This window comes from Mirounga leonina, unplaced genomic scaffold, assembly GCF_011800145.1.
Source record: "Mirounga leonina isolate KUSES-001 unplaced genomic scaffold, KU_Mleo_1.0 Mir_176, whole genome shotgun sequence".
Classification (NCBI taxonomy): domain Eukaryota; kingdom Metazoa; phylum Chordata; class Mammalia; order Carnivora; family Phocidae; genus Mirounga; species Mirounga leonina.
The window spans coordinates 37,303,544-37,329,658 of record NW_023270454.1 but is presented as its reverse complement, the minus strand read 5'-3'; the positions used below and the strand labels follow the sequence as shown (position 1 = coordinate 37,329,658).

The following is a 26,115-nucleotide window of genomic DNA, read 5'->3' as shown; positions in this document are numbered from 1 at the left end:
AGGGCAAAACTACAATCTTAAGCTACAGCACCGTCTTCTGGAAAATCAAAGAAAGGTTTCCAATAGCCAGCCTGGTGAGCTTTAAGAACCAAAGATGTAAAAGCTTAAGAATTTTGCCACAAGAGGGAGCAAGAAGAGTGGAACAGGTGTACCCATACAAAGGCAGAGAAAACCCTAGATGGAAATAGCACTAATGAACCAAATACCCAACCTGAAGGCAACAATCAAAGATTTAAGGAGGTGGCTGCTATTTCAAATGTGAAAGCAGCAATGAAAAACTACAAAGAACATGAAAAATCAAGGAAATATGTCAATACCAAAAAATAATAATTCTTCAATAACAGAGCTCAAAGGCAAGGGGTTTTGGATAAAGAATTCAAAATTGGTGTTGAAACTTAATGAGCTACCAGAAAACCCTAAAGACAGTTGAAATCTCTCTCTCTCTCCTCTCTCTCTCACACACACACGCACGCACACACACACACACAAATGTTCAAGATGAGATATTACCAAAGAGACAGAAATTGTAAAAAGGAACCAAGCAGAAATTCTGGAGCAGAAACTCAATAAATGAAATGAAAAACATAACACAGTACAGCAAGTGGAAGACTGAATAAGTGAGTTAGAAGATAGAATTTTGAAATAACCAAGTTGGAGGAGAACAAAGACAAAAGAATGAAAACCTGTGAAGAAAGCCTACATGAGCTAATCTATGGGATTTCATCAAAAGAACATATATTAGAATAATCCAGATTCCAAAAAGAAAAAAGAGGAGAAGGGGACAGAAACCTTATTAAAGAAGTAATAGTGGAGAAGTTCCTAAGCATGCAGAGAGAATTAGACATTTAAGTTCACAGAACTATAGAAGATCACCCTATTATCTCAATGCAAAAAGACCTTCTCCAAGACACATTATAATGAAACTATAAAAAAATAAAGAATTCCAAAAGCAACCAGGGGAAAAATATTGTAACCTACAAAGGAACCACCATTAGGCTGTCAGTAGATTTCTCAATAGAAACACTACAGGCCAGGTGAGAGGGGAATGACATATTCCAAGCACTGAAAGAAGAAAATTGTCAGCCAATAGTACTATATCCAGCATAGTTATCCTCCAGATGTGAAGAAGAAATAAAGACTTCCCTAGATAAACAAAAGCTGAAGGAGTTCTTCACCACTAACCTGGTTTTGTAAGAAATGCTGAAAGTTCTTCAGGCTAAAATAAACTGATACTAATCAGCAACATGAAAATACACAGAAGTATACAACACACTGGTAAAGGTAAATAGACTTTGGATGGTATGCTATAGTATAGTATAAATGTCAAAGAAAAAGAGTACTAAAAATAATTAGAGCCACTATAATTTAACTATAGCTACTATAATTTTATGTCATATAAATATACAACATAAAAAGAGGTAAATAATGACATCAGAAATATACAAGGGGGGAGTAAAGGCTGAAGCATTTATAGACAATTGAAGTTAAGTTGCTGTCAGCTTAAAATGGCCTGTTTTATCTATGAGATGTCTTATGTAAGCCTCATGGTAACCACAAAGCAAAAACCTAGCATAGATGCACAAAAGATAGAAAAGGGGGAAGCAGAGCATACCACCACAGAAAATCATTAATTTACCAAGTTAGGCAGAACTAGAAGGAGACTATGCAAATACAAAATAATCAGAAAACAGTAAGATGGCATTATAAGATCTTACATAGCAATAATGTAAATGGATTGAATTAACCAATCAGAAGGCATATTGGCTTGAGGAATAAAAAATGACACAACTATATGCTGCCTACAAGAGACTCACTTCAGCTTTAAGAAAACACATGGGTGCAGAGTGAAGAGAGAGAAAAAGATATTCCATGCCAGTGAAAATCAAAAGAAAGTTAAGGGTAGCTATACTTACATTAGACAAAACAGACTTGAAGCCAAAATGGTAACAAGAGACAAAGGTCAAAATATAATGATAAAGGGGTTGATTCATCAAGAAGATATAACAATCATACATACTTACACACCCAATATTGAAATACCCAAAATGAAAATAGGATATGGAAGAGATATCTGCACTCCCATGTTCACTGCAGCATATAAATATAACACCTAAATATATTAAGCAAATATTAATAGATCTGAAGGAAGAAATAGACAACAATACAATAATAGTAGGGGACGTCTAATACTCCAATTTCAGCAATAGGCAGATCATCCAGACAGAAAACCAACAAGTAAACGTTGGGCTTGGCCACACATTAGGCCAAATGGATCTAACAAAGATTTGTAGGACATTCCATCTAACAGAAGAATACACATTCTTCTCATGAGCACGCGGAACATTCTTCAGGATAGGCCACGTGATAGAACACAAGTAAAGTCTTTTGAATTTAAAATGACTGAAATCATACCAAGTATTCTCTCCGACTACAATGATATGAAACCAGAATAACAAGAGGAAAGCTAAAATATGTGAAAAGCTACAAATCCATGATAATTAAATAACATACTCTTGAACAACCAATGGGTCAAAGAAGAAATCAAAAGGAAATAAAATATTTCAAAACAAATGAAAATGAAACACAACGTACCAAAACCTATGGGATGCTGCCAAAGCAGTTCTGAGAGGGAAGTTTATAGTAATAAATGCATATATTAAAATAAAAGGATCTCAAACAACTTCACTTTATATTTTCTTTTTCTAGAAAAAGAAGAACTAAGCTCCAAGTCAGCAAAAGGAAATAAATAACAAAGATTAGAGTGGAAATTAGTGAAATAGAAACAAGAAAAATAATAGAAAAAAATCAGTGAAACTAAGCTGGTTTTTCAAAAAGATAAAATTGACAAGCCTATAGCTAGACTAAAAGGACAAAAAGAGGACTCAAATAAATAAAATCAGAAATGGAAGAGGTGACATTACAAGTGCTACTACAGAAATAAAAAGGCTCATAAGAAACTACTATGAACAAATTATATGCTAGCAAATTGGATAATCTGGAATAAATGATAAATTCTTGGAAACCTACAACCTGCCAAGAATGAATGAGGAAGAAATAGAAAATATGAACAGACCAATAATACATAAGGTGATTTGATCAGTAATTAAAAAGCTCCAAACACTGAAAACTCCAGGACCATATGTCTTCACTGATGAATTCTGACAAACATTTAAAGAATTAACGTCAACATGTTTCAACCCTTCTCAAGCTCTTCCCAAACTGAAGAAGAAGGAACACTTCTAAACTCATTTTATGAGAGCAGCATTACCCTGATACCAAAGCCAGATAAGGACACTAAAAGAAAACTATAGACTAATATCCCTGATGCATACAGATTCAAAATTCTCAACAAAATAAAATCAAGCCAAATTCAGCAACGTATTAAAAGGATTTCACACCATGACCAAGTGGGATTTATTCCAGGAATGCAAGGATGGTTCAATATACATAAATCAATAAGTATGACATACTACATTAATAGAAAAATAAAAATCATGACCATTTTAAAAAGCTGCAGAATAAACATCTGACAAAATACAACATACTTTCATAATTAAAAACCCTCAACAAATTGGTTATATAAGGAATATACCTCAACACAGTAAAGGCCACATATGACAAACCCACAGCTAACATACTCAATAGTGAAAAATTGAAAGCTTTTCTTCTAAGATGAGGAATAAGGCAAGAGTGCCCTCTTTTATTCAACACAGTGCTGAAAGTCCTGGCTATAGCAATTAGGAAAGACAAAGAAATGAAAGGCATCCAAATCTGAGAGAAAGAAGTAAAATTGTTATTTGCAGATGATATGATCTTATATAGAGAAACCCAAACCGAATTAATGAATTCAGTAAAGTTGCAGGAGATAAATTCAACCTATAGAAATTAGTTGTATTTCTACACACTAACAACAAAACATTTGAAAAAAATAAAACTATCCCATTCATGATAGCATTCAAACAATAAAATAATCAGGACTAAATTTAACCAAGGAAATGAAAACTATCCCATTCATGATAGCATTCAAACAATAAAATAATCAGGACTAAATTTAACCAAGGAAATTCTTTTAACCAAGAATTTCATTCTGTACAATGAAAACTATAAGACATTGATGAAAGTAACTGAAGAAGATACAAACAAATGGAAAGATATCCTGGGTCCATGGATCAGAAGACTTAACATTATTAAAATGTCCTTACTACTCAAAGCCATTTCTAGATTCAACACAATTGCTATCAAAGCCTTAACAGCACTTTAAACAGAAATTTTAAAAAAAATCATAAAATTTGTATGAAACCATAAAAGACTGAATAGCAAAGCAATCATGAGAAAGAAGAAATCTGGACGCATTATATTTCCTTATTTCAAACTATACTACAGAGATACATAGTAATTTAAATTTGGCTGTTATTAAAACAGACACAGAGAAATGGAACAGAGAGCCCAGAAATAAACCCCAACATTAACAGTCACCCAATACTTGACAAGGGAGCCAAGGACACTCAATAGGAAAGGATGGTCTCTATAATAAATGGTGCTGAGAAAACTGGACCACTATCCTACACCATATACAAAAGACAACTTGAAATGGACTGAAGACTTAAACATACAACCTGATACCATAAAACTCCTAGGAAAAAAACATAGGAAAGAAGTTCCCTGACATTAGTCTTGGCAATGGGATTTTAGATATGACACCAAAAGCACAAGCAAAAACAAAATTCAACAAGTGGGACTACATAAAACTGAAAAGCTTCTGCATAGTGAAAGAAACAATCAAAAAAAGAGAAAAGGCAACTTACTGAATGGGAGAAAAATATTTACAAACCATATACCAGTGAAGGGGTTGCTATCCAAAATATATAAAGAACTCATCCATCTCAATAACAAAAAAAACCCCGATTAAAACAAAACTAAAAACAAAAGCCACACACACACACACACACACACACACACACACACAAACATGAGCACAGGAACTAAACAGACATTTTCCAAAGAAGATATCCAAATGGTCAACAGGTATGTGAAAAGATGCTCAGCATCACTTAATATCAGGAAAATGCAAATCAAAACCACAATGAAATAACACCACACACCTGTTAGAATGGTTGTCATCAAGAAGGCAAGAGATAATAAGTGTCAGCGAGGATGTGGAGAAAAGGGAACACTTGTACCTATTGATGGGAATGCAAAGTTGTTCAGCCACTATGGTAAACAGTATGGAGGCTCCTCATAACATTAAAAAATGTAACTAACATATGATCCAACAATACTCCTGGGTATATAATCCAAAGGAAATGAAAATAGGATATGGAAGAGATATCTGCACTCCCATGTTCACTGCAGCATTATTCACAATAGCCAAGATATGGAAACAACTTGTGTCTGCCAATGGATGGATAAAGAAGACGTGAGATATATAGTTATATATATATAACTACACACACACACACACACACACAGAGGGATATTATTCCGCCATAAGAAAGAAGGAGATCTTGCCACTGGTAATAACAGATGGCCCATAAGGGCATTATGCTAAGTGGAACAAGGCAGACAGAGAAAGACAAATGCCATATTATTTCACTTAGCTGTAAAATCTGAAAAAGCCAAACTTGATGGCAACTTAGGAAGATCCTGAATTCACCTCCTCTCATGGACACACCAAAGTCTACACCTACATATAAAGCAATTCCTCCTAAAGAACTGTGGGCTGATTGAACAGCTTTTGCACAATAAAGCATTGTGGGGCCACACAGAGAATGGCAGGAGAGATGGAGACATGGTAGTGATGGGAACCCCACCCCCAACGTGGTAATGTGCAGTAGGGAGAAACATCACAGATGGGCAATGTACAGATTCACCTGACCTGGGGCAGTGCAAAAAACCATCAGTTTAAAGGGCAACTAGACTGCTAGTGAGGGAAACCCATTTACTAACCTTGAGTGTTTGCCAAATGGTGGGGGAATTTCTCTCTCTCTAGGGTCAACGGTGCTGGCAAGAGCCTCTCCACCTTGATAGCACAGATAGGAACATGGAGCAGGTGCTCTAGCCAGCCTGCTGCCTCAGCAAGCCCTAAGCCTCTAGCCCACACCAGCTCCAGTCACTCCATCAAGGCTGCCCCAGCATGGCACACATTGGGAAACCTGTGGCTACATTTGCTTCAGCTCCAGCCATCCCCCCAGGGCAGCTCTGGCACTCTGTCAGGGTGTCCCCTGTGCAAAATGCTCTGGTCCATGCCTGCCCTAGCTCAAGCCATCCACCAGGGTGACCCTAGCATGGAGCAACCTGGGACCTACTGGTCCATGTCCACTTCATCCACACCCCAATCGTCCAGTGCCAGCCCTGGCATGAAGCACCCATCTCATCTCCAGCTATTCCTCCAGGGTGCCCCCTGTGCACAGCATGCTGGCCCGTGCCCACTTCAGCTCCAGCCATCCTGGTAGCATGGCTCTGGTGTGGAGCTCCCCAATATCCTCCAGCCTGCACTGACTATGGTTCCAGCTGTCTCAGCAAGGTGGCCCAGGCACAGAGCAGCCTGGGACACTCCCAGAGCACCCTGGGATCTCCCAGCCTGTGCCACCTACAGCTCCAGCCAGTCAGCCTAAGCCGCCAGGCATACATGATCTACACAGGGGACATTCCTATTCATATTCAAGGCCACTCCTTCAGGACTGGGAGAGGTAGTTGTTTTACCTAATAAACACAAAAAGTCAAACAAAATGAGATGGAGGAATATGTCCCAAACTAAAGAATAAGACAAAACTTCAAAAAAAAAAAAAAAGAACTAAATGAAACAGAGATAAGCAATCGACCTGATGAACAGTTCAAAGTAATGGTCATAAAGATGCTTACTGGACTTGAGGAAAGAGTGGATGAACTTGGGGAGAACATCAACATAGATGGAAAATTAAAAAAAAAAATCAGAGTTGAAGAATATAATAACTTAAATGAAAAAGACACTAGAGGGAATCAACAGCAGATTAGCCAACATACATAGAACAGATCAGCATCTGGAAGACAGGGTAATGGAGAACACCCAAGTTGAAAAAAAAAAAAAGAATAGGTTATGGGACCTCTGGAACAACATCAAGCATACTAACATTTGCATAATAGGGGTCCCAGAAGGAAGAGAGAGAGAGAAAGGGGCAAAAAGCTTATTTGAAGAAATAATAGCCGAGAACTTCCCTAGTCTGGAGAAGGAGACAGATATCCAGGTCTAGGAAGCACAGAGAGCGCCAAACGAGATGAACCCAAAGAAGTCCACACCAAGATACATATTTAAAATGGCAAAAATTGGGGCACCTGGGTGGCTCAGTTGGTTGAGCATCCGACTCTTGATCTCGGCTCAGGTCATGATCTCAAGGTCCTAGGATCAAGCTTCGTGTTGGGCTCTGTGCTCAGTGGGAATCTGCTTGAGGATTCTCTCTCTCTCTCCCCCTCTGCCCTCTCCTTGCTCGCTCTCTCTCTCTCAAATAAATAAGTAAATCTTAAAAAAATAGCAAAAATTAAAGATAAAGAGGGAATCTTAAAAGGAGCAAGAGAAAAGCAACTAGTTACATACCAGGGAAATCCCATAAGGCCATCAGCAGATTTTGTAGCAGAAACTTTACAGGTCAGAAGAGAGTGGCCTGATATATTTGAAGTACCTAGCAAGATTATCGTTCAGAGTTGATGGAGAGAAAAAAAATTTCTCAGACAAACAAAAGTTCAAGGAGTTCTTCACCACTAAACCGATGTTAAAAGGACTTCTTAAAGCAGAAAAGGAAAGAAAGGCTGTAAGTAGAAGAAAATTATGAAAGGAAAAAATTTCATTGGTAAAGGCAAACATATAGTAAAAGGGGTAGACCAATCACTTATAAAGCTAGTAGGAAGGTTAAAAGAAAAAATGTAGTAAATCAATTATATCTAAAAATTCAGTTAAGGGATTCACAAGTTTATAAAAAGATGTAAAATATGACATCTGATACATAAAACATGGAGGGGAGGAGTAAAAATGTAGTGCTTTTAGAATGTGTTCAAACTAAAGCAACCATCAACTTAACATAGACTGCTATATAATTGGGATGTTACGTATGAACCTCACCATAACCACAAATCTGTAATAGATACACAAAAATAAAGAGAAAGGAATATAAACTTAACACTAAGGGAAGTCCTCAATCACAAGGGAAGAGAGCAAGAAGAAAAAAAGGAATAGAGAACTACAAAAAACAAAAACAAGAAAAGCCCAACTCATAAAAACAGAGAATCGAATGGTGGTTACCAGAGGATGGGAGAATAGAGGAGATGATAGAAGCTACAAAATTGCAACCAGTAAGTAAGGCCTAGAGATCTAATGCACTGGATTCACCTGTGTCCCTGAAGCACAAGACAAGGCTCAATGGGGCTGCTTGCTCTCATGTGCGCTCTGCCTGCAATTCTAGGTAAGGGGACCCCCCCCCCCCCACCACGAGGGTGGCCAAAGCCAGGGCCCCAGGCCAGGATGGGCACCTCTGGGCTCTGCCTCCAGAGAAGCCTGGCTGCCTGAAGAAGCGAGGGAGGCAGGGTTGTCCTGTGTGGCCTTATAGGGACAGTTCCAGAGTCTAGGCTGGTGCAGGTGTGGGCATTCTGGGCCGGACCAGGTGCCCAGGAGGAAGGGGCTGGCTTCTGAGGTGGGAAGTAGAAGCTGCTCCACATCTTATGAAAAACCGAGAGCACTTCTGAAACTCTGTTATCTGAGGCTACTTTTTAATTTGTCTTCATTATCATTTTTATATCAAATTCAGTAGTAATCCTTGATCTCTGGTCAGTGATGAATATTAAATCTTCCAAATACGTTGTTTGGATGCTGTGCTAAGCAAGATGGGTTCAATATCCTTCCAATTTTTTTTGTACTTAAATTTATTTAATTTCCAGCCTGTTTAAGTTTCCTTGTGTTACAAGCCTCGTTCTGGATCACAGCTCCGCCTTCTTGTGAATAAGGTCTATTGTACATGTGAAAAACACAAAGAAAAATGACACAATGGAAACAGAAAGTAGAGCTTAAAGATAAAGGGATAATTAGAACATTGCTGAACAAAGGGAATCTAAGGGAAGGGTTGTGTTTGAAATGCACTGGCATGTTACTGTATATAGAGGTATGAACTTTTCTTAATTTTGTTTTCAATATTTCCTAGATCCTTCTTGCCAAGGTACTCTGTACTGAGCAACGTAAAAATCTAAACCAATTCATGTTGGTAAGTTACCAACTTTTATATCAGGCTAACTCAAGATTAAGCAGTTAAAATCCTTATTTCAATTTCTAAAGGAAAAGGAATACTAAGCAACAAGGGGCAGACCCCACTGGGCAGGGGCAGCCTCTTCTGATCCAACCAAGGACACTTGAGACCAAGGGGTCTCATCTATTTTCCTGTTCCACTGAATGAATCAGGAGTTGGCAAACTATGGCCTGCAGGCCAAATCTGGCCTAATAACTGCTTTTATATGTTTTTTCATTTGGCTTTTTATACTTTTAAAAGATTGAAAAAAATCAAAAGAGGAGTATTTCATGACATGTGAGAATTATATAAACAGCAATTTCACTATTTTTACTAGCACACAGCCAGGCTTACTCGTTTACGTCGCCCCTACGGCCGCTCTCCTGATACAACAGCAGCGCCAGGTAGCTGTAGCAAGACTGTGGAGCCCACGACGCCTACGGTACTGACCATCTGGCCCTTTACAGAAAAAGCGTGCCGGCCCTGGACTGGAAGGCACGCCAGGGATTTAGTAACAGTTTATGGGAGAACAGGTTTTGGTTGGTTGTTAAAATATATAAGTCAAGTATAAGATGTCTCCTGATTTCAGAAATACTGAAATGTGAAAAAAAAAAGTCTGTGAACCAAGCAATATGGTTGGTAGCTAGAGCCGGCTTTCTAAGTATTATACAGATTCTCTACGCCTCGAGGAAATGCTTTCCAAAGAATTTTTGTACATCATCGTCCAGCGTAAAGCCTTCAGAATTTGTCATTCGAATGGAGAATCGCAGAGACCCTTGTCTTGCGTTTCTGGCTGTTCTTTCAGGAGTCATTTCCCTTTGAGCCCAGAGTCCCTGTAGGTTACATACATTTACAGTTGTCATTATGCATGGTAGTTCCATTCTATTATGTCATGGAGAACAGAATTAGCAGATACTGAATCCTTGTTCCTAGGGAAAATACAGGGTTAGGTATCCATGAATTGCTGGTCACATTATCAGCGATCAATACACCACCTTGTTTTATGTGTTTCTGTTTCAACATGCCTTATTTAATGTATATTGCTGATTCTTTAACATTGAACTCATGGCCAACAGCACTATAACTCATGCCTGAATGAAGTTTACTGAACACAATTATTTTCTCCATAAGGCACATCACAGCCTTCTTTCTGCTTGGGAACATGAGACAGTGCGTAAGCACTACATTTGGGGACCACTGTGAACAGCAGAATCACCAACAAAAACGCAAAAACTGTGTCACTAAACAGATCCTGAAAAGGACACTTAATTTACTACACGAGAGAGGAAACAAGAAGGCAGAACATCACCTTGCTTGACCTTAGTTGGGAACACACACATTTTTACTGCTCGGCACGCGTCTGTGAATGACTGCAAAAGGGCCATATTGATTCTGTGGTTACAAATATATTTTAGCCAGTAGGAGAATTTGTAAATACAGAATCTACAAATAATGAGTATCAACTATGTTTGAAAGCAGAGTCACCTTCTAGTTCCTTTAACCATGACCTTTTAAACAAAATTGATCAACCGGCATCTTCTGGGTCTTTGCAATCTCAGTCATTTAAAATGATCTGCCCTAGTCTGAAACAGCCCCCGTTTTAACAGTCCTCTTTTCTACTGCTGAACGACATCTCTCTCCCTTCTGAAATTTCTCCACTCTTTCTTTTTGTATCAAGTTAGGCCTGAGTTGTTCAAGGCTCCTTTTCAGTGTATGGATGAATCTATTTCCTTCATTTCTCCTACCCTGCTTCACTTAGCTTTCTGCCTTTCATATCCTCCACCGCCTCCTTTCAAAGACACATCTGCCCAGTGCATTGCAAGCTGCAAAGTGCTCTCCACACTCATCATCGCCTCTGACCACCACCATCTGAGATGGGTGATACTGTGCCTAGGAGAGGCGGCATTAGCTGTGGGGCTCCTTGTTCAAAGTTTGCTACAGATTTCAAGATGGTGAGAGCAAAACATGAAGCCAAGAGTGGGACCCTTCTCTGCGTGGGGCCCTGAAGGATCCCTCACCCACCAGGGGCAACAGAGCTAACCAGGTGCAGGGCTGGCTCTACACTGATGTATCTCACACGTGCTGCCCTTCCTCCCGTGCCCCTGCCTTCTGGTCCTGCCTCACTTACGAACCTGGGAAAGTGTACTTCATCGGTCTGTTTTTTTTTTTTTTCTTCTCTGTAAAAAGGTAAAAGAGTAAATATTACTTTTATTCCTTTTTTATGGAGAAAGGAATTAAGATGAGGTGATTAAGTGTAAACAATAGTATTTACTCATCCTTGCCTCATGGAGTTATTAGGAGGATTTAATGACAGGACTTAAGAAAGAAAGGCACTAGGTAAATCCCAGGTATTACATTGTCATTTTATATTGTAAGAAGGGGGATTTAGTCTGCATAAGAGGGGGTTTTTATTGACACAGGTGTTAGACAATGAGATAGTTTTCCAAAATCTTCCCTAGATATATTTTAGGTTAAGAAAAGATTCCTATGTGTCTGGTTAGATTTTGATGACTTCTATGAACATGACTTCCAGGACCCTCAGTGGTTCTTTCTACCTGATATTTTGTTTTTATTTTTTCAGAAAGCTCACCTTATAGCATCGTAAGTCTTACAGAATCAGGTGGGAATGGAATGCACGATTCTTTTATACCACCCCAAACAAGGCAAATTCCTAGTTTCCCCCAGCATTCTTTCAAAACTAGCTGTGAACAGCGGCACATGGTCTGTGGGTATGCAACTTTTAAAATGTTAATTAATGAAGCCAAAGAAGTAGTTATTACAAGAAAATATGCCTTCCCCACTTTTCTTTAAATAAATTAGGATTAGACACAACTTTTAATTTTTCCAGTTAAGGATTAAAAGGATTAAACTACTGTCTGTTATCATTGTAAGTTCATAAGGGAAAGATTCTGACACCAAAACAGATAAACAAAACCCACGGAATGAGAGAAAATACTTAGAAGTCATGTATCTGATACGGGGTTAATATTCAGAATATATAAAGAACTTGTACAACTCAACAACTACAACAAAAAACTGGTTTGAAAATGGGCAAAGAGGGGCGCCTGGGTGGCTCAGTTGGTTGAGCATCCAAATCTTGATTTCAGCTCAGGTCATAATCTGAGGGTGGCGGGACTGAGCCTGCTTAGGATTCTCTCTCTTTCTCTCCCTCTGTTCCCTCCCCCCACTCAGTCTTTCTCTTTCTCTCTCTAAAATAGATGAATAAATCTTAAAAAAAATGGGCAAAGGACCTGAATAGACAATTCTCCAGGGAAGAAATACAAATGACCAATAAATGCATGAAAGATGCTCAACATCACTGATCACTAAGGAAATCCAAATCAAAACCACAAGATAACACCCTCACACCAGTTAGAATGGCCATCATCCAAAACAAAACAAAACCTCAGTAATAGCAAATAACAAGCGCTGGTGAAGTTGTAGAAAAATTGGAACCCTTGTGCTCAGTTGGTGGGAATGTAAAAAACAGTGAAAAATAGTTTGGGGGTTCCTCAATAAATTACACATAGAATTATCATATGATCTAGCAGTTCTACTTCTAGGAACACACCCAGAGAACTGAAAGTAGGGTCTTGAAGAGAGATCTGCACACTCATGTTCATGTAGCATTATTTACAACAGCCAAGAGGTGGAGGCAACTCAAGTGTCCGTCAACAGATGAACGGATACACAAAGTGTGGTATACACATACAACGGAATATTATTCAGCCTTAAAATGGAAGGACATTCTGACACATGCTACAACACGGATGAACCTGGAGGATAATATGCTAAGTGAAATCTGTCAGTCAGGAAAAGACAAACACCGTATGAGTCCATATATTTGAGGCACCTAGAGTAGTCAAATTCAGCGACAGAGAGTAAAAGGGTGGATGCCAGGGCTGGAGGAGGGGGGACGAGGGGTTGTTTAATATATATATGGAGTTTCGGTTTTACAAGCTGAAGAGTTCTGGAGATTGTAGGACAACGTGAATGTACTTAACACTAGTGAACTGTACAGTTACAAATGGTGGAAGTGGCAACTTTTATGTTTGTGTATTTTACCGCAATTAAGAGGAATGACAAACTCCTATACTCAAGTTTTTTCCTCATTTCTCTAAAAGCTAATACAACTGCATCTCAGAATGTGATGTAGCTACTGACCAGCGGTTGGTAAGCACTGTCACAGTCTAAATGTCAGCCACTGAAAATATTCAAAGTTTTAAATCAACCTTCTCCAAAGAGGTAAGAAAGTAACCCAGATTCGGCATTAAGTCAGCCACAGAAAACCATGACCGACCACAAATGTCTGACGGAGCTAAAGTTCTGGGCGGCTGCATGTGGAAAGTAACTGTCATTGTCATTAGGGTTTCATATGAACGTGATGGGTGAGGAAGGACTCAGGCCCACTGTTATTGATAAAATCGTGACTGGAAATGCAAGATCAGCCTCGACGCACCGTGGCTTGCCTTCGACGCCTGCCTTCCATCTCCGTCTCTAACTAGATTGATAGATGTATGCACGATGTACACATGTATTTAGTGTATGCAATACATATATGTGTATGGAGCATATAATAAAGCTTTCACTAATTCAAAATTACTCATGTGTGACTGGATCGAGTTCTGTAATAGTTTGTTTTGGGGTTATTCACAAAGAGTTTGCTAAGCCACTGTGATTTCTTAGCTATACTCAAACACAAAAACTGCATGTTCTTTCATCCACATATAAAATACTCATTTATATACATGCCCTCACATGACAGAAAGATTCATGCTTCTATTTATTAAAGCAATTTTTCTAAGGAGCTTTACTGGAAAACATGTTCTTGAATGTTCTTTTTTAAAAAAAAAACTTGTCCCAGTTTGTTTTGTGGCTTTTGATACAGTTATTGGAAACTACTGAACATTAACACAAGTTGAATCAGTCAGCGATTTTTCACAATACCCTTCCTGTTGCTATGGCTATTAAAGTGTTCAGATCGTTTGCTGACTGACCTTTCCGCAGCTTCTGCCCCTCTGACCCCTCATTTGCACAGTGGGAGACACATTCTTTTCTGGCTTGTCCCCTATGTCCCTCCTTTTGCTGCTTCTTCTTCTTCTTTTTTAGCTCAGCAGCAGCTCCTTTGTAGCCTCTCCAGAATCTTCCCATTTGGAATCCACTGGCCATTTCTCCCTCTGGGTTTGGTTCTAGGCCCTCCACTCCACACCAATGCCTGGGCAGTCCCATCTGGCCCCAGGCTTCATGACCACCATGTGCCGCCCACTGCCCCATCTGCATCAGCATTCCATGTTCCTCATCTTCTTCTCCACAGAGCCTAGTATCTACCTGACATTTCTTCTGGGTTGTCCTAAGGACACCTCAAATCAGGACATCTAAAACCTACTCATCATATCCCCTCCCAAAGCTCTTCCCCCCGTCCCCTTGTCAGTGCTGGTTCCAGCCCATCCAGCCATCTATGTCTAAATCCCAGGGTCACCTTCGACCTCCTCCCTCCTCTCTCAATCTCCATGTCCTATTCATCACACCAAGAGCCATCCATTCCACCACACCAATATCTCCTCAGTCCCCCTTTCCCCTAGTGCTTAGTCCCCCATCTCTTACCTGGATCACCTCACCAGCACCCCAACTGGCCCTCTGTTTCTCTTGCTCGTCCCCTAATAGATTCTCTAGATCAGCACCGTCCAATAATGGACAATTGTCAGACTTTCTGCATTGCCCCAAATGGCGGCAACTAGCTACATGTGGCCACTGAGCACTTGAAATGTGGCTACTATGATTGAAGAACTCAACTTAAAATTTCACTTAATTTTAATTAACTTCCGTGTAAATAGCCGCATGTGGCTAATGGTTACTATACTGCACAGAGCAGGTCTAGATTCACGCTCAAAATCCCTCAATAGCTCCCTTGTGGTGGTTCACAGATCCCTTCATTGTCTCCATTCTCATTTCTCTCAGTTCCTCCCCAACGCTCTTGGATGCAATGAAATTCTCCATTTCTCAAAATCACCATGCTTTCTCTCTCTCGGGATATTAACTCCTTTGGCTTGGAACAGCTTCCCTCCATCTGTCTGGCAAACTCCTACTTTGCGTTTGGGGCTCAGCTTAGCAATCACTTCCATCACCTCATGCCATGGGCCATCTCCACCCTGCCTCTTCCTCTTCCAGATATGCCACCTATGGGCCTTATAGCTCATACTGAGCACCTGTCACACTGGTTTTAGTCCGCAGTTTGTCTATATTCCCCATCAGACTGCACTCTGAGGTCAAGGACCCAGTCTCCTTTGCTGCTGTTGTATCCTCAGCACCAGCACAGTACCTGGCCTCGTGGAGGCTGCTGTACATGGGCCTACTCTGCCAGGAGCTCGGGTCCCAGAAGCAGAGCCCCTCAGCAGCACTTCCTCTGCACACCCCCGTGAAGACGGTCAATAGGAAGTGTAACTGACATAGGGATGTCTCATTCCACAGAGTCTAAAACAACGAGGCACTGAGAGATATCGTCTCTTACATAGAATCCCGGTTTTTCAGATCCTCTTTCCAACAGGTTTAGGAAGACAGTAATTCAGCTATTCTGCCTCTCACAATATGAACTGATTACAAACCCAAGGGGAGCTTCGAGAGTCACAATCCTGACCATTGACTGATGCTGCCCTTAATTCACATGAGAACAAAGAAGGAACAACAGGTAAGGACATCCTTCATTATCTGTGGGGCTAGCTTCTATCTGAGCTTCATGGCTAATCCTAGACCTTTCCAAATCACAACCAAGGTCATCAACTCCCTATTTATCCACAATATCAAAATACTAGAACTTATTTTTTCCATTTTCCCCCATTCCTATTTTTTAAAAAATCTGATGCATTTTTTTTCAACCGTACGGACATAAAAATGGTCTAAATGAAAATAAGCACTCACTGGTGCAATTCACCTAGGGCAATGCATTCTGAACTATGCTATACCCTTGAAATTAGAAATCTGTAAAGGCAAGTGCCAGTCCTTAGGTACTAAATAGAAATGCAGAAACAGATGCTGCAAACCATTAATAACTGTTCCACTGGTTTCATCAACTAGACAAAGAATAAGATCTGCCATGTCAATTATTCATTTAATTTGAAATCTTTACCTATGAAGATTTCTTTTTCAAAAGGAGAGGGCCTATGCAAATTTGTATCCTCCCCTCCACTGGTGCCTTGGAAGATCAGGCTTTGCTCACTTAGCTGACTCTGGAATAAACATCTCCTCCTTTATTTAGAATCTTTTTTAGTCGTGGTCTTGTCAGAGAAGAAGGCAGTATAACGCTGTTAACAACTGTATTAAATAGTTGTTTTGCTCAGTGAAATAGAATGTGGCTTTGAACTTGATCTCTCTTACACACACACACACACACACACACAGGTGTGCTACCACCGGTACTGTATTACAAATAATCAAACAATGTCATTTCCTTGTCACCTGAGCAAAGGGAAGAGAGGGAGATTTCTCTCCTCGTGCTGAAGCACCATGGCCTGCCTTTATTCATTGCTCGCAGTGTTCTGGTAATACCTGGGGCAAGGGTTTATAGTTTGCCAGGACCAATCCTCCTGATGGTCACCTCACAGCAATCTGCCATCATTCCATCATCAAACACCTTTAATCCTTCCAGCAAATCAGAAAGTGGCTCGAGCTCACCCCAACATGTTTGTAACAGTAGCCATCTCCCCTGGTGAATGTCTAGCTGACGTGGTGTGCCCCGAGGACCTGAAGGACCACGGAAGTGCTTTAGGACTGACCGAATTCTAGCAGCTCACTACCAGAGAACGTACGTGCTTCCTGCCCTGCTCTGTGGAATGGTCCTTTCTGCCTATCTTGCCAACTGTAGCCCGTCATTTCCTTGAAGGTCCAGGCTGTGCCTCAAGGAGTTGGGTGTCTCTGTATTTAAAAGTACATGAAAACTGCCTGATGGAAGTTTTTTGGTGGCGTGGAGACACGGTTTTGGGGAAACTCTAACATAGTCTGGGAAAAGGAGGGGTATTTGTTGCCTGCTCTGCGACAGATGCCCCACTCAGGACCCATGTTATTTCATTCACTCCTAAAAATTCCCTGTAAGATGGGGCGCCTGGGTGGCTCAGTTGGTTAAGTGACTGCCTTCGGCTCAGGTCATGATCCTGGAGTCCCGGGATCGAGTCCCGCGTCGGGCTCCCTGCTCGGCGGGGAGCCTGCTTCTCCCTCTGACCCTCTCCCCTCTCATGTGCTCGCTCTCTCTCATTCTCTCTGTCTCAAATAAATAAATAAATAAATCTAAAAAAAAAAAATTCCCTGTAAGATGGACATCATTCCCATCTTACAGTTGGAGAAGTCTAAGTGAAGTGCCCAAGTTTACTGCGAGAAATGGTGGTGCACCACCACAGGCCATCCCCTGGGGTTACATTTCTGTGGTGGGCTCCTATTTTGGTCTCAGAACGTTTCCTGAGGAGAAGCGGACTGGGAAGACATAAACCAGAATCCAATGTGCAAGAAAGCGGGCTGCCCAAATGGTGGACTGAGCCCAACTTGTGGCTTGCACTCTTCAGTGTGCGGTGAGAAAGGCTGAAAATAGGTTTGCGTCGATCTCAAAACCACCTACAGTGTAACCACGGTGGAAATTACCGCTACCACAGCCCGGATGCAAAAGCACCCACTAATTGAATGAGCAACGAGAATCTCAAAATAATTTGCTAATAGTCTCCACTGCTTGCAGCAGTATCTCTTTTGTTGGTGATCGTGTCACTGAAACTTAACGCCCTCTTCACGTAGAGAATGAAGTCTCCCCAGCGCGCACGTGGAGCATTTACTGTACCACCAGATGTTCTGCTCCTCACCCCCCCTCCCCCGCCCCGGCCACCTCCCCCCGCCGTGGAAGGGAGACCTTGGCTCTGAAAGGAGAGCCACTTCAGTTGCCGAGCATTCCCTCCGGAACCAAAGAAAGCAATTCTTTAGCAACATGACCCTCAGCATGTTTCCTTTTGTCACGCAGAGAACAACATCTAAGGGACACACCAGTGCCTGCCCAGGCAATGGATAGGTTCTTACCTGGGCTTAATGATCAGATACAGAGACAAAAGCCTCCACACCAAAACCTGCTCAGCTTATGCTGAGGCCAACCTAACATTTTGTTTTGGGAACTGCTAAACATGCATGACATTTTAATACAACGCAAGGTTCACTGCCTTCAAGATGTAACCCTGTGCCTCACAAAAACAACGCATTCCAGAAGATGCCAGGGACGATCCAAATGAGTCTGGAGAGCTGGAGAGCAGTGCAGCTGTTTTTAATGTTCCTAGATGCTAGTTTTCTGATCTGCAAAGATGCAGACCAGCCTAAAACTGAACAGCTGTTATTAGCCTGAAGCTCTCCGTCATGGCGACAGTGGTGTCCGGTGCACGAGACAGTGAGTCAAGAGGGTTCAGCTGCCACCAGCTACGTATGGACCCTGCAAAGTCACTCTCTGGGCCTCTGTCTCTTCTACGAAATAAAGATTCTCTGAAGCCCTCCTGGAAGCCTTCCAGGACCCCTGCCCAGCACAGCTGGCTCCTATGCCTTTTCAATCAGGCTTTCTCTCAGTTCAGAATAAACGCCAGTGAGCCCACAACTCACGGCATGCTCACCTCGTCAGAACTCCCAAGCACACTGCCTATACAGTGCTGTCTGGGGCCCCTGAATGGACTGCAAACTCCTGGAGGCCAGGCTTCGGGTTTCTTCTCCCTTGTACACTGACTGCCTTGCACTTTCAGACATTAAAGCATTTGCTGCATGAGATGAATATCTTTCTGCATCAGACAAGTGGGATTCTGAAGGACAGGTATTCTATTTGCACTTGCACCTTTGGCCCTAGAACACATTGGGGCTCACTGGCACATGAAAGAAGAAGACCCACGTGCTCTCAAGGGTTCTACTGCTCGGGGAGCCAGTTTTGGCACCTGATTCCCTTCTGCTGTGCACTGTTCTCCAGCCACCTGTCTAGAATCTAAGCTATTTGAGGGCGGGGCTGGTGTCATGGATTTATTTTGTATCCTTTGTAGCCTTGTCGATAGTACTACCCATGAGGCACATTTTTGCTAGTGTGTATACTGAAACGAAGATGATTCTAATAGTATGACCCTGAAACTAACAGAAAAAGGGCAATTTTTGCTTCTAAAAAGTACTATTAATATCATCATTTAACATTTACTAACAGCTCTATACAATGATCATAACATAGTTCTTGATCTCTATGAATGAATGAAAGTTACCAATAACTTCATTAGAAATGTGCTTCTTGGGGGGCCTGGGTGGCTCAGTCGGTTGAACATCTGCCTTCGGCTCAGGCCATGATCTCCGGGTCCTGGGGTGGAGCCCCGTGTCGGGCTCCCTGCTTAGCGGGGAGCCTGCTTCTCCCTCTCCCTCTGCCCCTCCCCCCACTCACGCTCACTCTCTTTCTTGCTTGCTCTCGTTCGATCTCAAATAAATAAATAAAATCTTAAAAAAAAAAAGAAATGTGAAAAATTAGTTGCCTATCTTAGCAAGAGCTAGAGAATGACTATTAATTGCCAATTTTCTTTAGAAGAATAAGAAATCTATATGCCTTGCATATAACACCCAAACATTTACAATGCAAGAATACATCTATTCCTAGCAGCCTGACCACAGCTGCTTTCTTTGAAACATTCTTTGGGGAAAGATTGATGTTCAGGGAGATTATGATTCATTAAAGTTGCTGACCGATTCAAGTACTTAACTGGCCAATCTATTTTTTCAGAGAATGTTCCATTCACACACCTTGGCACCGTTCTGCCAACACATGTGTGCACCATGTGGGAGAAATCCACATGTCCTGAGATATGGACATGTGTCCTGAGGGGTGGCATACTATGCATGCTATTTAAGCAGAGCTTTGGTTTGACTTATAGGGTTCATATTTGTGAACCTTAGGCACAAATGCTCTTTTTCCACAAGGTGACCAAAACTAGGCTCGAGTACAGAGCCAGTCATTGTTAGCTCTTTATTCCCTGGAAGAAAATTCCACAAATGTTGATTCACTAATTTACTCTAATGAAAAAGCCGTAGGCAGTCTCAAGTCTGAGTAAGCGTGAATGTTAGAAAGGTCCCTCTAGACTTACAATGCATTTTTCAATGTTCTGTCTGGAATAGGAATATAAATAGAGCATTCAAGATGCTTCTGTTAGGCTACTTCTAAGTGCAAACATTTTTGATAATTTAAAACAAGGGTTTCAGAATTAAAATGACTGCAGTGATTCCCCAAAGAATGTTCTCCTTCCAGCCAGGGTGGAGTAAGGTGGACTGGATCTACCCTTCCACAAGGAAAAACCAAAAATGCTCTCAAAAAAACGAAGTATTTAAAAAAATGGTTTTCTTTTTCTTTTTTTTTTTTTTTAAAGATTTTATTTATTTATTTGACAGAGAGAGACACTGCGAGAGTGGGAACACAAGCAAGGGGAGTGGGAGAGGGAGAAGCAGGCCTCCCACTGAGCAGGGACCCCAATGCGGGGCTCAATCCCAGGACCCTGGGAACATGACCTGAGCCAAAGGCAGTGCTTAATGACTGAGCCACCCAGGCGCCCCTAAAAAAATGGTTTTCAAGACACTCCATATCAGTCAATGAAGGATAATGATCTCTAGAAGAAAACAGGAAAAAAGCTTGTGACATTGGCTTGGGCAAGGATTTCTTGGTTACAACACTAAAAACAGGATTCATGAAAGAGAAAAACAATCAACTGGACTTAATAAAAAATTGAAAACTACTGCTCTTCAAAAGACATTGTTAAGAAAATGAAGATAAGCCACAGACTGGGAGGAAATACTTGCAAATCATAAATCTGATAGAGGATCTGCATCTAGAATATCTGAAGAACTTTTAAAATTCAACAATCAGATGATCCAACTTTTAAGAATGAGTGAAACAGATGAATAGATACTTCATAGACATAAAGATGGCAAATAAGCACACAAAAAGATCATTGATCATTAGGGAGATGCAAATGAAAACCACAGTGAGACACCAGCAATCGCTTCTAGAATGGTTAAAACTAGAAAGACTAGCTATACCAACTGCTAGCAAGGATGTGGAGCAATCTGAACTCACACACACTTCTCAAGGGAAGGTACAACTGGACAACCACTTTGGAAAAGAGTTTGGCAGTCTCTTGAGGAAAACACACCTACCATGTGACCCAGGCATTCCACTACTAGCTAGCTATTCACCCAAGGAAAAGAAAGCAATGTCCATGCAAAGAGTTGTATACATATTTTAGTGCAGCTTTATCTGTATCAGTTCCTATCCTGGAAATAATCTAAGTGTCCATCAACAGGTGACTGGACTACCAAATTGTGGGATATCCATATGGTGGGATGCTACTCAGCAAAGGGCAGGGATGAACTAGTGATACATGCATTCCCATGGATGAATTTCAAAATAATTATGCTAAGTGAAGAAAGCTAGGCCAAAAAACCTATATACCGCATAATTCCATGTATACGAGACCCTGGAATGTATTAACAAATCCGTATTGCCAGAAAACAACTGGGGAGTAGGAGGTAGCAGGAAAGGTTAAAAAAGGCAACAAGGAAATTTTGGGGGTCACAAATATGTCTATTATCTTGATGGTGATGATAGTTTCATGGGTGTGTGAAAAACTTCCCAAATGTATGCCTTAAGAATGTTCAGTTTATTGTGTATCAATTATACCTTGATAAAAAAATACTAAGAAGACACTGAGATTTGCCTTGGGGAATTTTGCAGAATATCATCATTTATGATCTAGTCCTCTGCGTCAAGGACTCATTGAGTTCCAATCATGTGCCAAGTATGGCACTAGAAAACCAGCTGGGTGAGGACAGTCTGACACACAGACCACTGGTGTGGACTCGAGTGTTTCCCCAGGGCCACTCTGCTTAAGGCACGGGGGTTCTGAGAGGCTGCGGAAGACCAAGTTTTAACTTCCGTTGCCAGTCTCATTACACGCAAATTGCCTCAAAGTGTATTATCTATTATCATATGTTGCGTTGATGACAATCACATACTAATTCTGATTTTGCACTTAAGCCTGTCCATACATTTGAACAAATAAGAGAATTCATCAAGAAAAACCCAAGAACCCATTCTGAGTCCACTATAACGGGCTTTCCACAAGCCAACCGAAGAAAGTAGATCTGCTGCCTGTTCTCATATAGGGGACCTCTGCCCCAGGCTCTAGTTTCTTTTGTTCTCTGTGTGAGTTGTGGAAAGCAAAGTGGGTTGTGATCTCTCTAAAGCTGCATTTGCCATCATCTCTTAGTCCCACGATTTTCCATTAAACCATGCTCTTTAGGCCACTGATAATTAGCCAAATTATCACTGAATTCACCTCATGGGAATTTGACTTAATACCATATGAAAAGCTGAGAGAAAGCAAAATCAACGTGATATGTACCGAGTGTTCAGTGTAAAACACTGGCGAGTGACATTCCTTATCTATCAAACCACAGAGGCATCATCACATTCCACTGGCATAAACAAAATCTTAAAGGATGACTCATGATTTCAATAAAAATACTAGTATAATACTAGCCATGGCGCCTGGCAACATTTTTCTGAACAAGAGAGAAATATTTGAAAAAGGACTTCTTATAAAATCATATGGGCTGAATGTGGGCAATAAATCTTTCAAAAGAAAGTATGAAAACTTCACAAACATAAAAAACGAAATCAGCATGACTATGTACAACTTTTTCTTTGAGCCAGAGCTACAGAAAACTGCTCGCAAAGTGAAACAAGAAGCATATTTCAAATGACATAACAAAGCAAGTTACCCAATTCGATATTTTGTAAAAACTGCTAACACCTCAGCTGCATCTATAATTGATTAATTTAGAAACAAGCTCAGAATTTACTTTCTCTAGTTACCTAAGACAAGAAAGGTGTCTCCTGTGAAGAAAGAATATAGGATTCAACGTTTGGCAAAGACTGAGATGATCCAAGTTGGCCCGGGACCACTAATAATGTTTTGGAAAGATTGGGTTATTAGATTAACAGTTGTAGAAGATGGACACTATTTATGCAATGTTAAAGCAAACATTTTTATTAACCAAACATTTCCTAAATTGTAAGCAGAAATGTGAAACTTGATCTGACACCTGTAGCAAATCTGAGGGCCTTCCCTGGCCCAGGACACAGGGGTTTCGCCATGGTGGTCCACGCCACTCTCATCCTGCTCAGAATGGAAGACAGCCACACCTTTTACTTTACATGGGGTTTGTTTCAAAGGTGATCTGAAGAAAATTTCCTTCCTAATCAATTCTCAACTCTTGCTGCCTCCCACTGGATAATTTATCCCTATTTCTTCCCAAAGCCCTGAAAACTCTTCCTCACCTCTCCAGTTTTGTCGGGTCAACAGTGTGTGATTGTTGATCCCTCATTTAACAGGCACCAAGAGGCTCTACTTACGTCATGCATGGAGTCCAGAAGCTTGGTCAGTTGGTAGAACCTTTGCCAGCTCTGCCCAGAATTGTTGGGACACTTAGTCACCATCTTCCTCAGTTCTTTGATGTAATTTGTCCTCATTTCTTCAAATGCAGCCTGGCTTTTGAGGCCATCCTTTGGAACTGTGTTTAAGGAATACAGACATGTAAATCCCCAGGATGGAAAACAGCTTTGACATTGTAGCAGTTAAATGGCCTAGAATATTTTGAGGTTTTTTGGCTCACACTTTTAGTCTGATACTGAATCTTAATTAATTGCATTTATGAACAAATATGGCAGTTATCTATTGGTAAATTCTTGTTCACATCTACATACAATAGAATAATAACTGCTATTTATTGGATGTATGTTAATATGCATCTTGCATATATTAATTTTTTATGACATAATCATTATTCTCCTTTTATAGATGACAAAACTGGAGACTGGAGGTTTAATTTTGCCCAAGGACACAATAAATAAATGGCAGAGAAGGGGTAGAAACCTAGGTCTATTTCCAAAGCCTGCCTCTTAACCACAATGTTACATTGCCTTGTGGCCTGTCATCGAAGTGTTTTAGGAATCCTAACTTGCCAATACTTCAGAGGTAGGAAAATATCCTTTGATTTTCCAGGAAAACTGTAAGAGCCACGGACAACCTAAGCTGGGGCTAGAATTAGAAAGTGACATCTCTATATTCAAATTCAAATATCAAAGACACCTGGGGAGATTGGCCATCTAAGGGGTGGGGGAGCACAGACATGCTGAGAAGCACTTTGCATCTTCTTTGCACCAGGACCACATGACCAGCGGGGCCCTGTCAGTGGCCTCCCAGACGACAAGGCGGTGGGTCTGTGCGCTGGTTTTTGTATGCAATTAGTAACACCACCGTGGCTCTGCAGGTAAGCCAAAAATCTGTAACTTTCAAAGAGAATAAACCATGTTCCCCTTTTTCTTTGAGAAAGTAAAAAAGTAAGGATCAGGTTTTGTTTTATGTAGTGGCTGGCTTTTTATGTTAAATTTAAAAATCTCACTTAGAAACAGTATTTTGGGATTCAGGGCTTGGAAGCATATCAAATGTCTCTGTGGCCCGCTGAAAGGAGATGCTTTGTCCCAGGACACACGTGAAAGCCCTTATGGAGGAAAGGCGCTCCTGTGCTGGGAATGTTCTGGAAGGAGGTGTGGGGCAGTATACAGTATCCCCTGTGAAAATCTATCTACATGTTTGCTTTTTTCCACTATAGCCAATAAATAGTTATGTGTATGCTTTAACTCTGAAAAATAAAATCACTTAAGAACTTTATTTTTAGGAGATGGAGACCTAAAGAAATTTTGTCTTGTGAAATTAATGTTCTGAGTTTGGAACTGCTTTTACTTTCACTTCTTAATTATACAGCATGTTTGCTAATTTGTCATAACTGGGATAAATAATAGTTTACTTGGGTCATCAGCCCTTTAGAATGGCTAAGTACATTTTTGACTATTATGAGAACCCTGGAAGCCGGGAATACTGCTGTTTCCAAATTAAACGCTGCTGTCCTGTATAAAAATTATCTTACAAATTACATTCACATCTTATGTTAATAGTCTCCTTGAGTTTAATTGTTGAGGCTTTTGATTTGTGGTTTATCTAAATCTATTTCTGTGGGGGAAAAAATAAACCCCTAATAGCAATTGCATGCATTCCTGAGACGGCCACAATATTAGCTGTGTTTTCAAATAGTTGACATTCACATTAAAAGTTAAATGCCGTCCATTATATAACAAATAGTTTGTTTTCTTTAAAAATAAAGCCTTGTTTTAAAAGTATAAAAAATATGAAGGACGGTCATAACCAGGATGTTAATAGTAAAACTATAGACCTACTGTCTACCAAAATTTTTAATGTTAACTTAGAACCTTCTGAAAGAAGTGGCAAGTTTGCAAATACTTTGCAAATAGTGCCTACACACAGGTTAACAATTATTTTTTTAAGTTATAAAATATTAAGGAGTACACCTTTTGCTTTTCAATATAAGTATTTACAGAGATCATCGTATACATTAACAATTGCCTAAAATTAGAATGGAGTGAATAAATTTCACTACTATATTTCACTACTACTTGGTGTATCTGCTAAGATTAAGCAAAGACCTTATGGATAGTTCTGTATCAGAAATTCTCAAGAATACAAATGACTTGTGTCAAATATTACTTATATATTATTGCTGTAACTGAAATATATTGTACCAATTTCCCAGCCAGATTTTTTAGAAGTTAAAACAAACCCACAAATAAGGAGAACTTAAGCAAAACCTCAAATTTTGGAGGTTTGCCCAGATTTTCTGAATTTACTTATTAAATGCAGCAGGGCTGCTGGAAACCATCCAAAATCTATGGGCTGGAGAAGAGCAGAGACAACTGGGGTAGAGGTTCATC

The 26,115-nt window shown here is 40.4% G+C and overlaps 1 protein-coding gene across 4 annotated transcripts in view; it reads right to left on the bottom strand.

Moving 5' to 3' along the window:
* NR3C2 (nuclear receptor subfamily 3 group C member 2) overlaps positions 1–26,115 on the bottom strand; it is a 328,906-nt gene that overhangs the window by 11,660 nt on the left and 291,131 nt on the right. For all 4 annotated transcript variants that reach the window (XM_035022937.1, XM_035022938.1, XM_035022936.1 and 1 more), the window contains one exon: positions 23,683–23,840. In XM_035022937.1, coding sequence (XP_034878828.1) covers positions 23,683–23,840 — 158 coding nt within the window. The remainder of the gene's footprint in view (positions 1–23,682; positions 23,841–26,115) is intronic.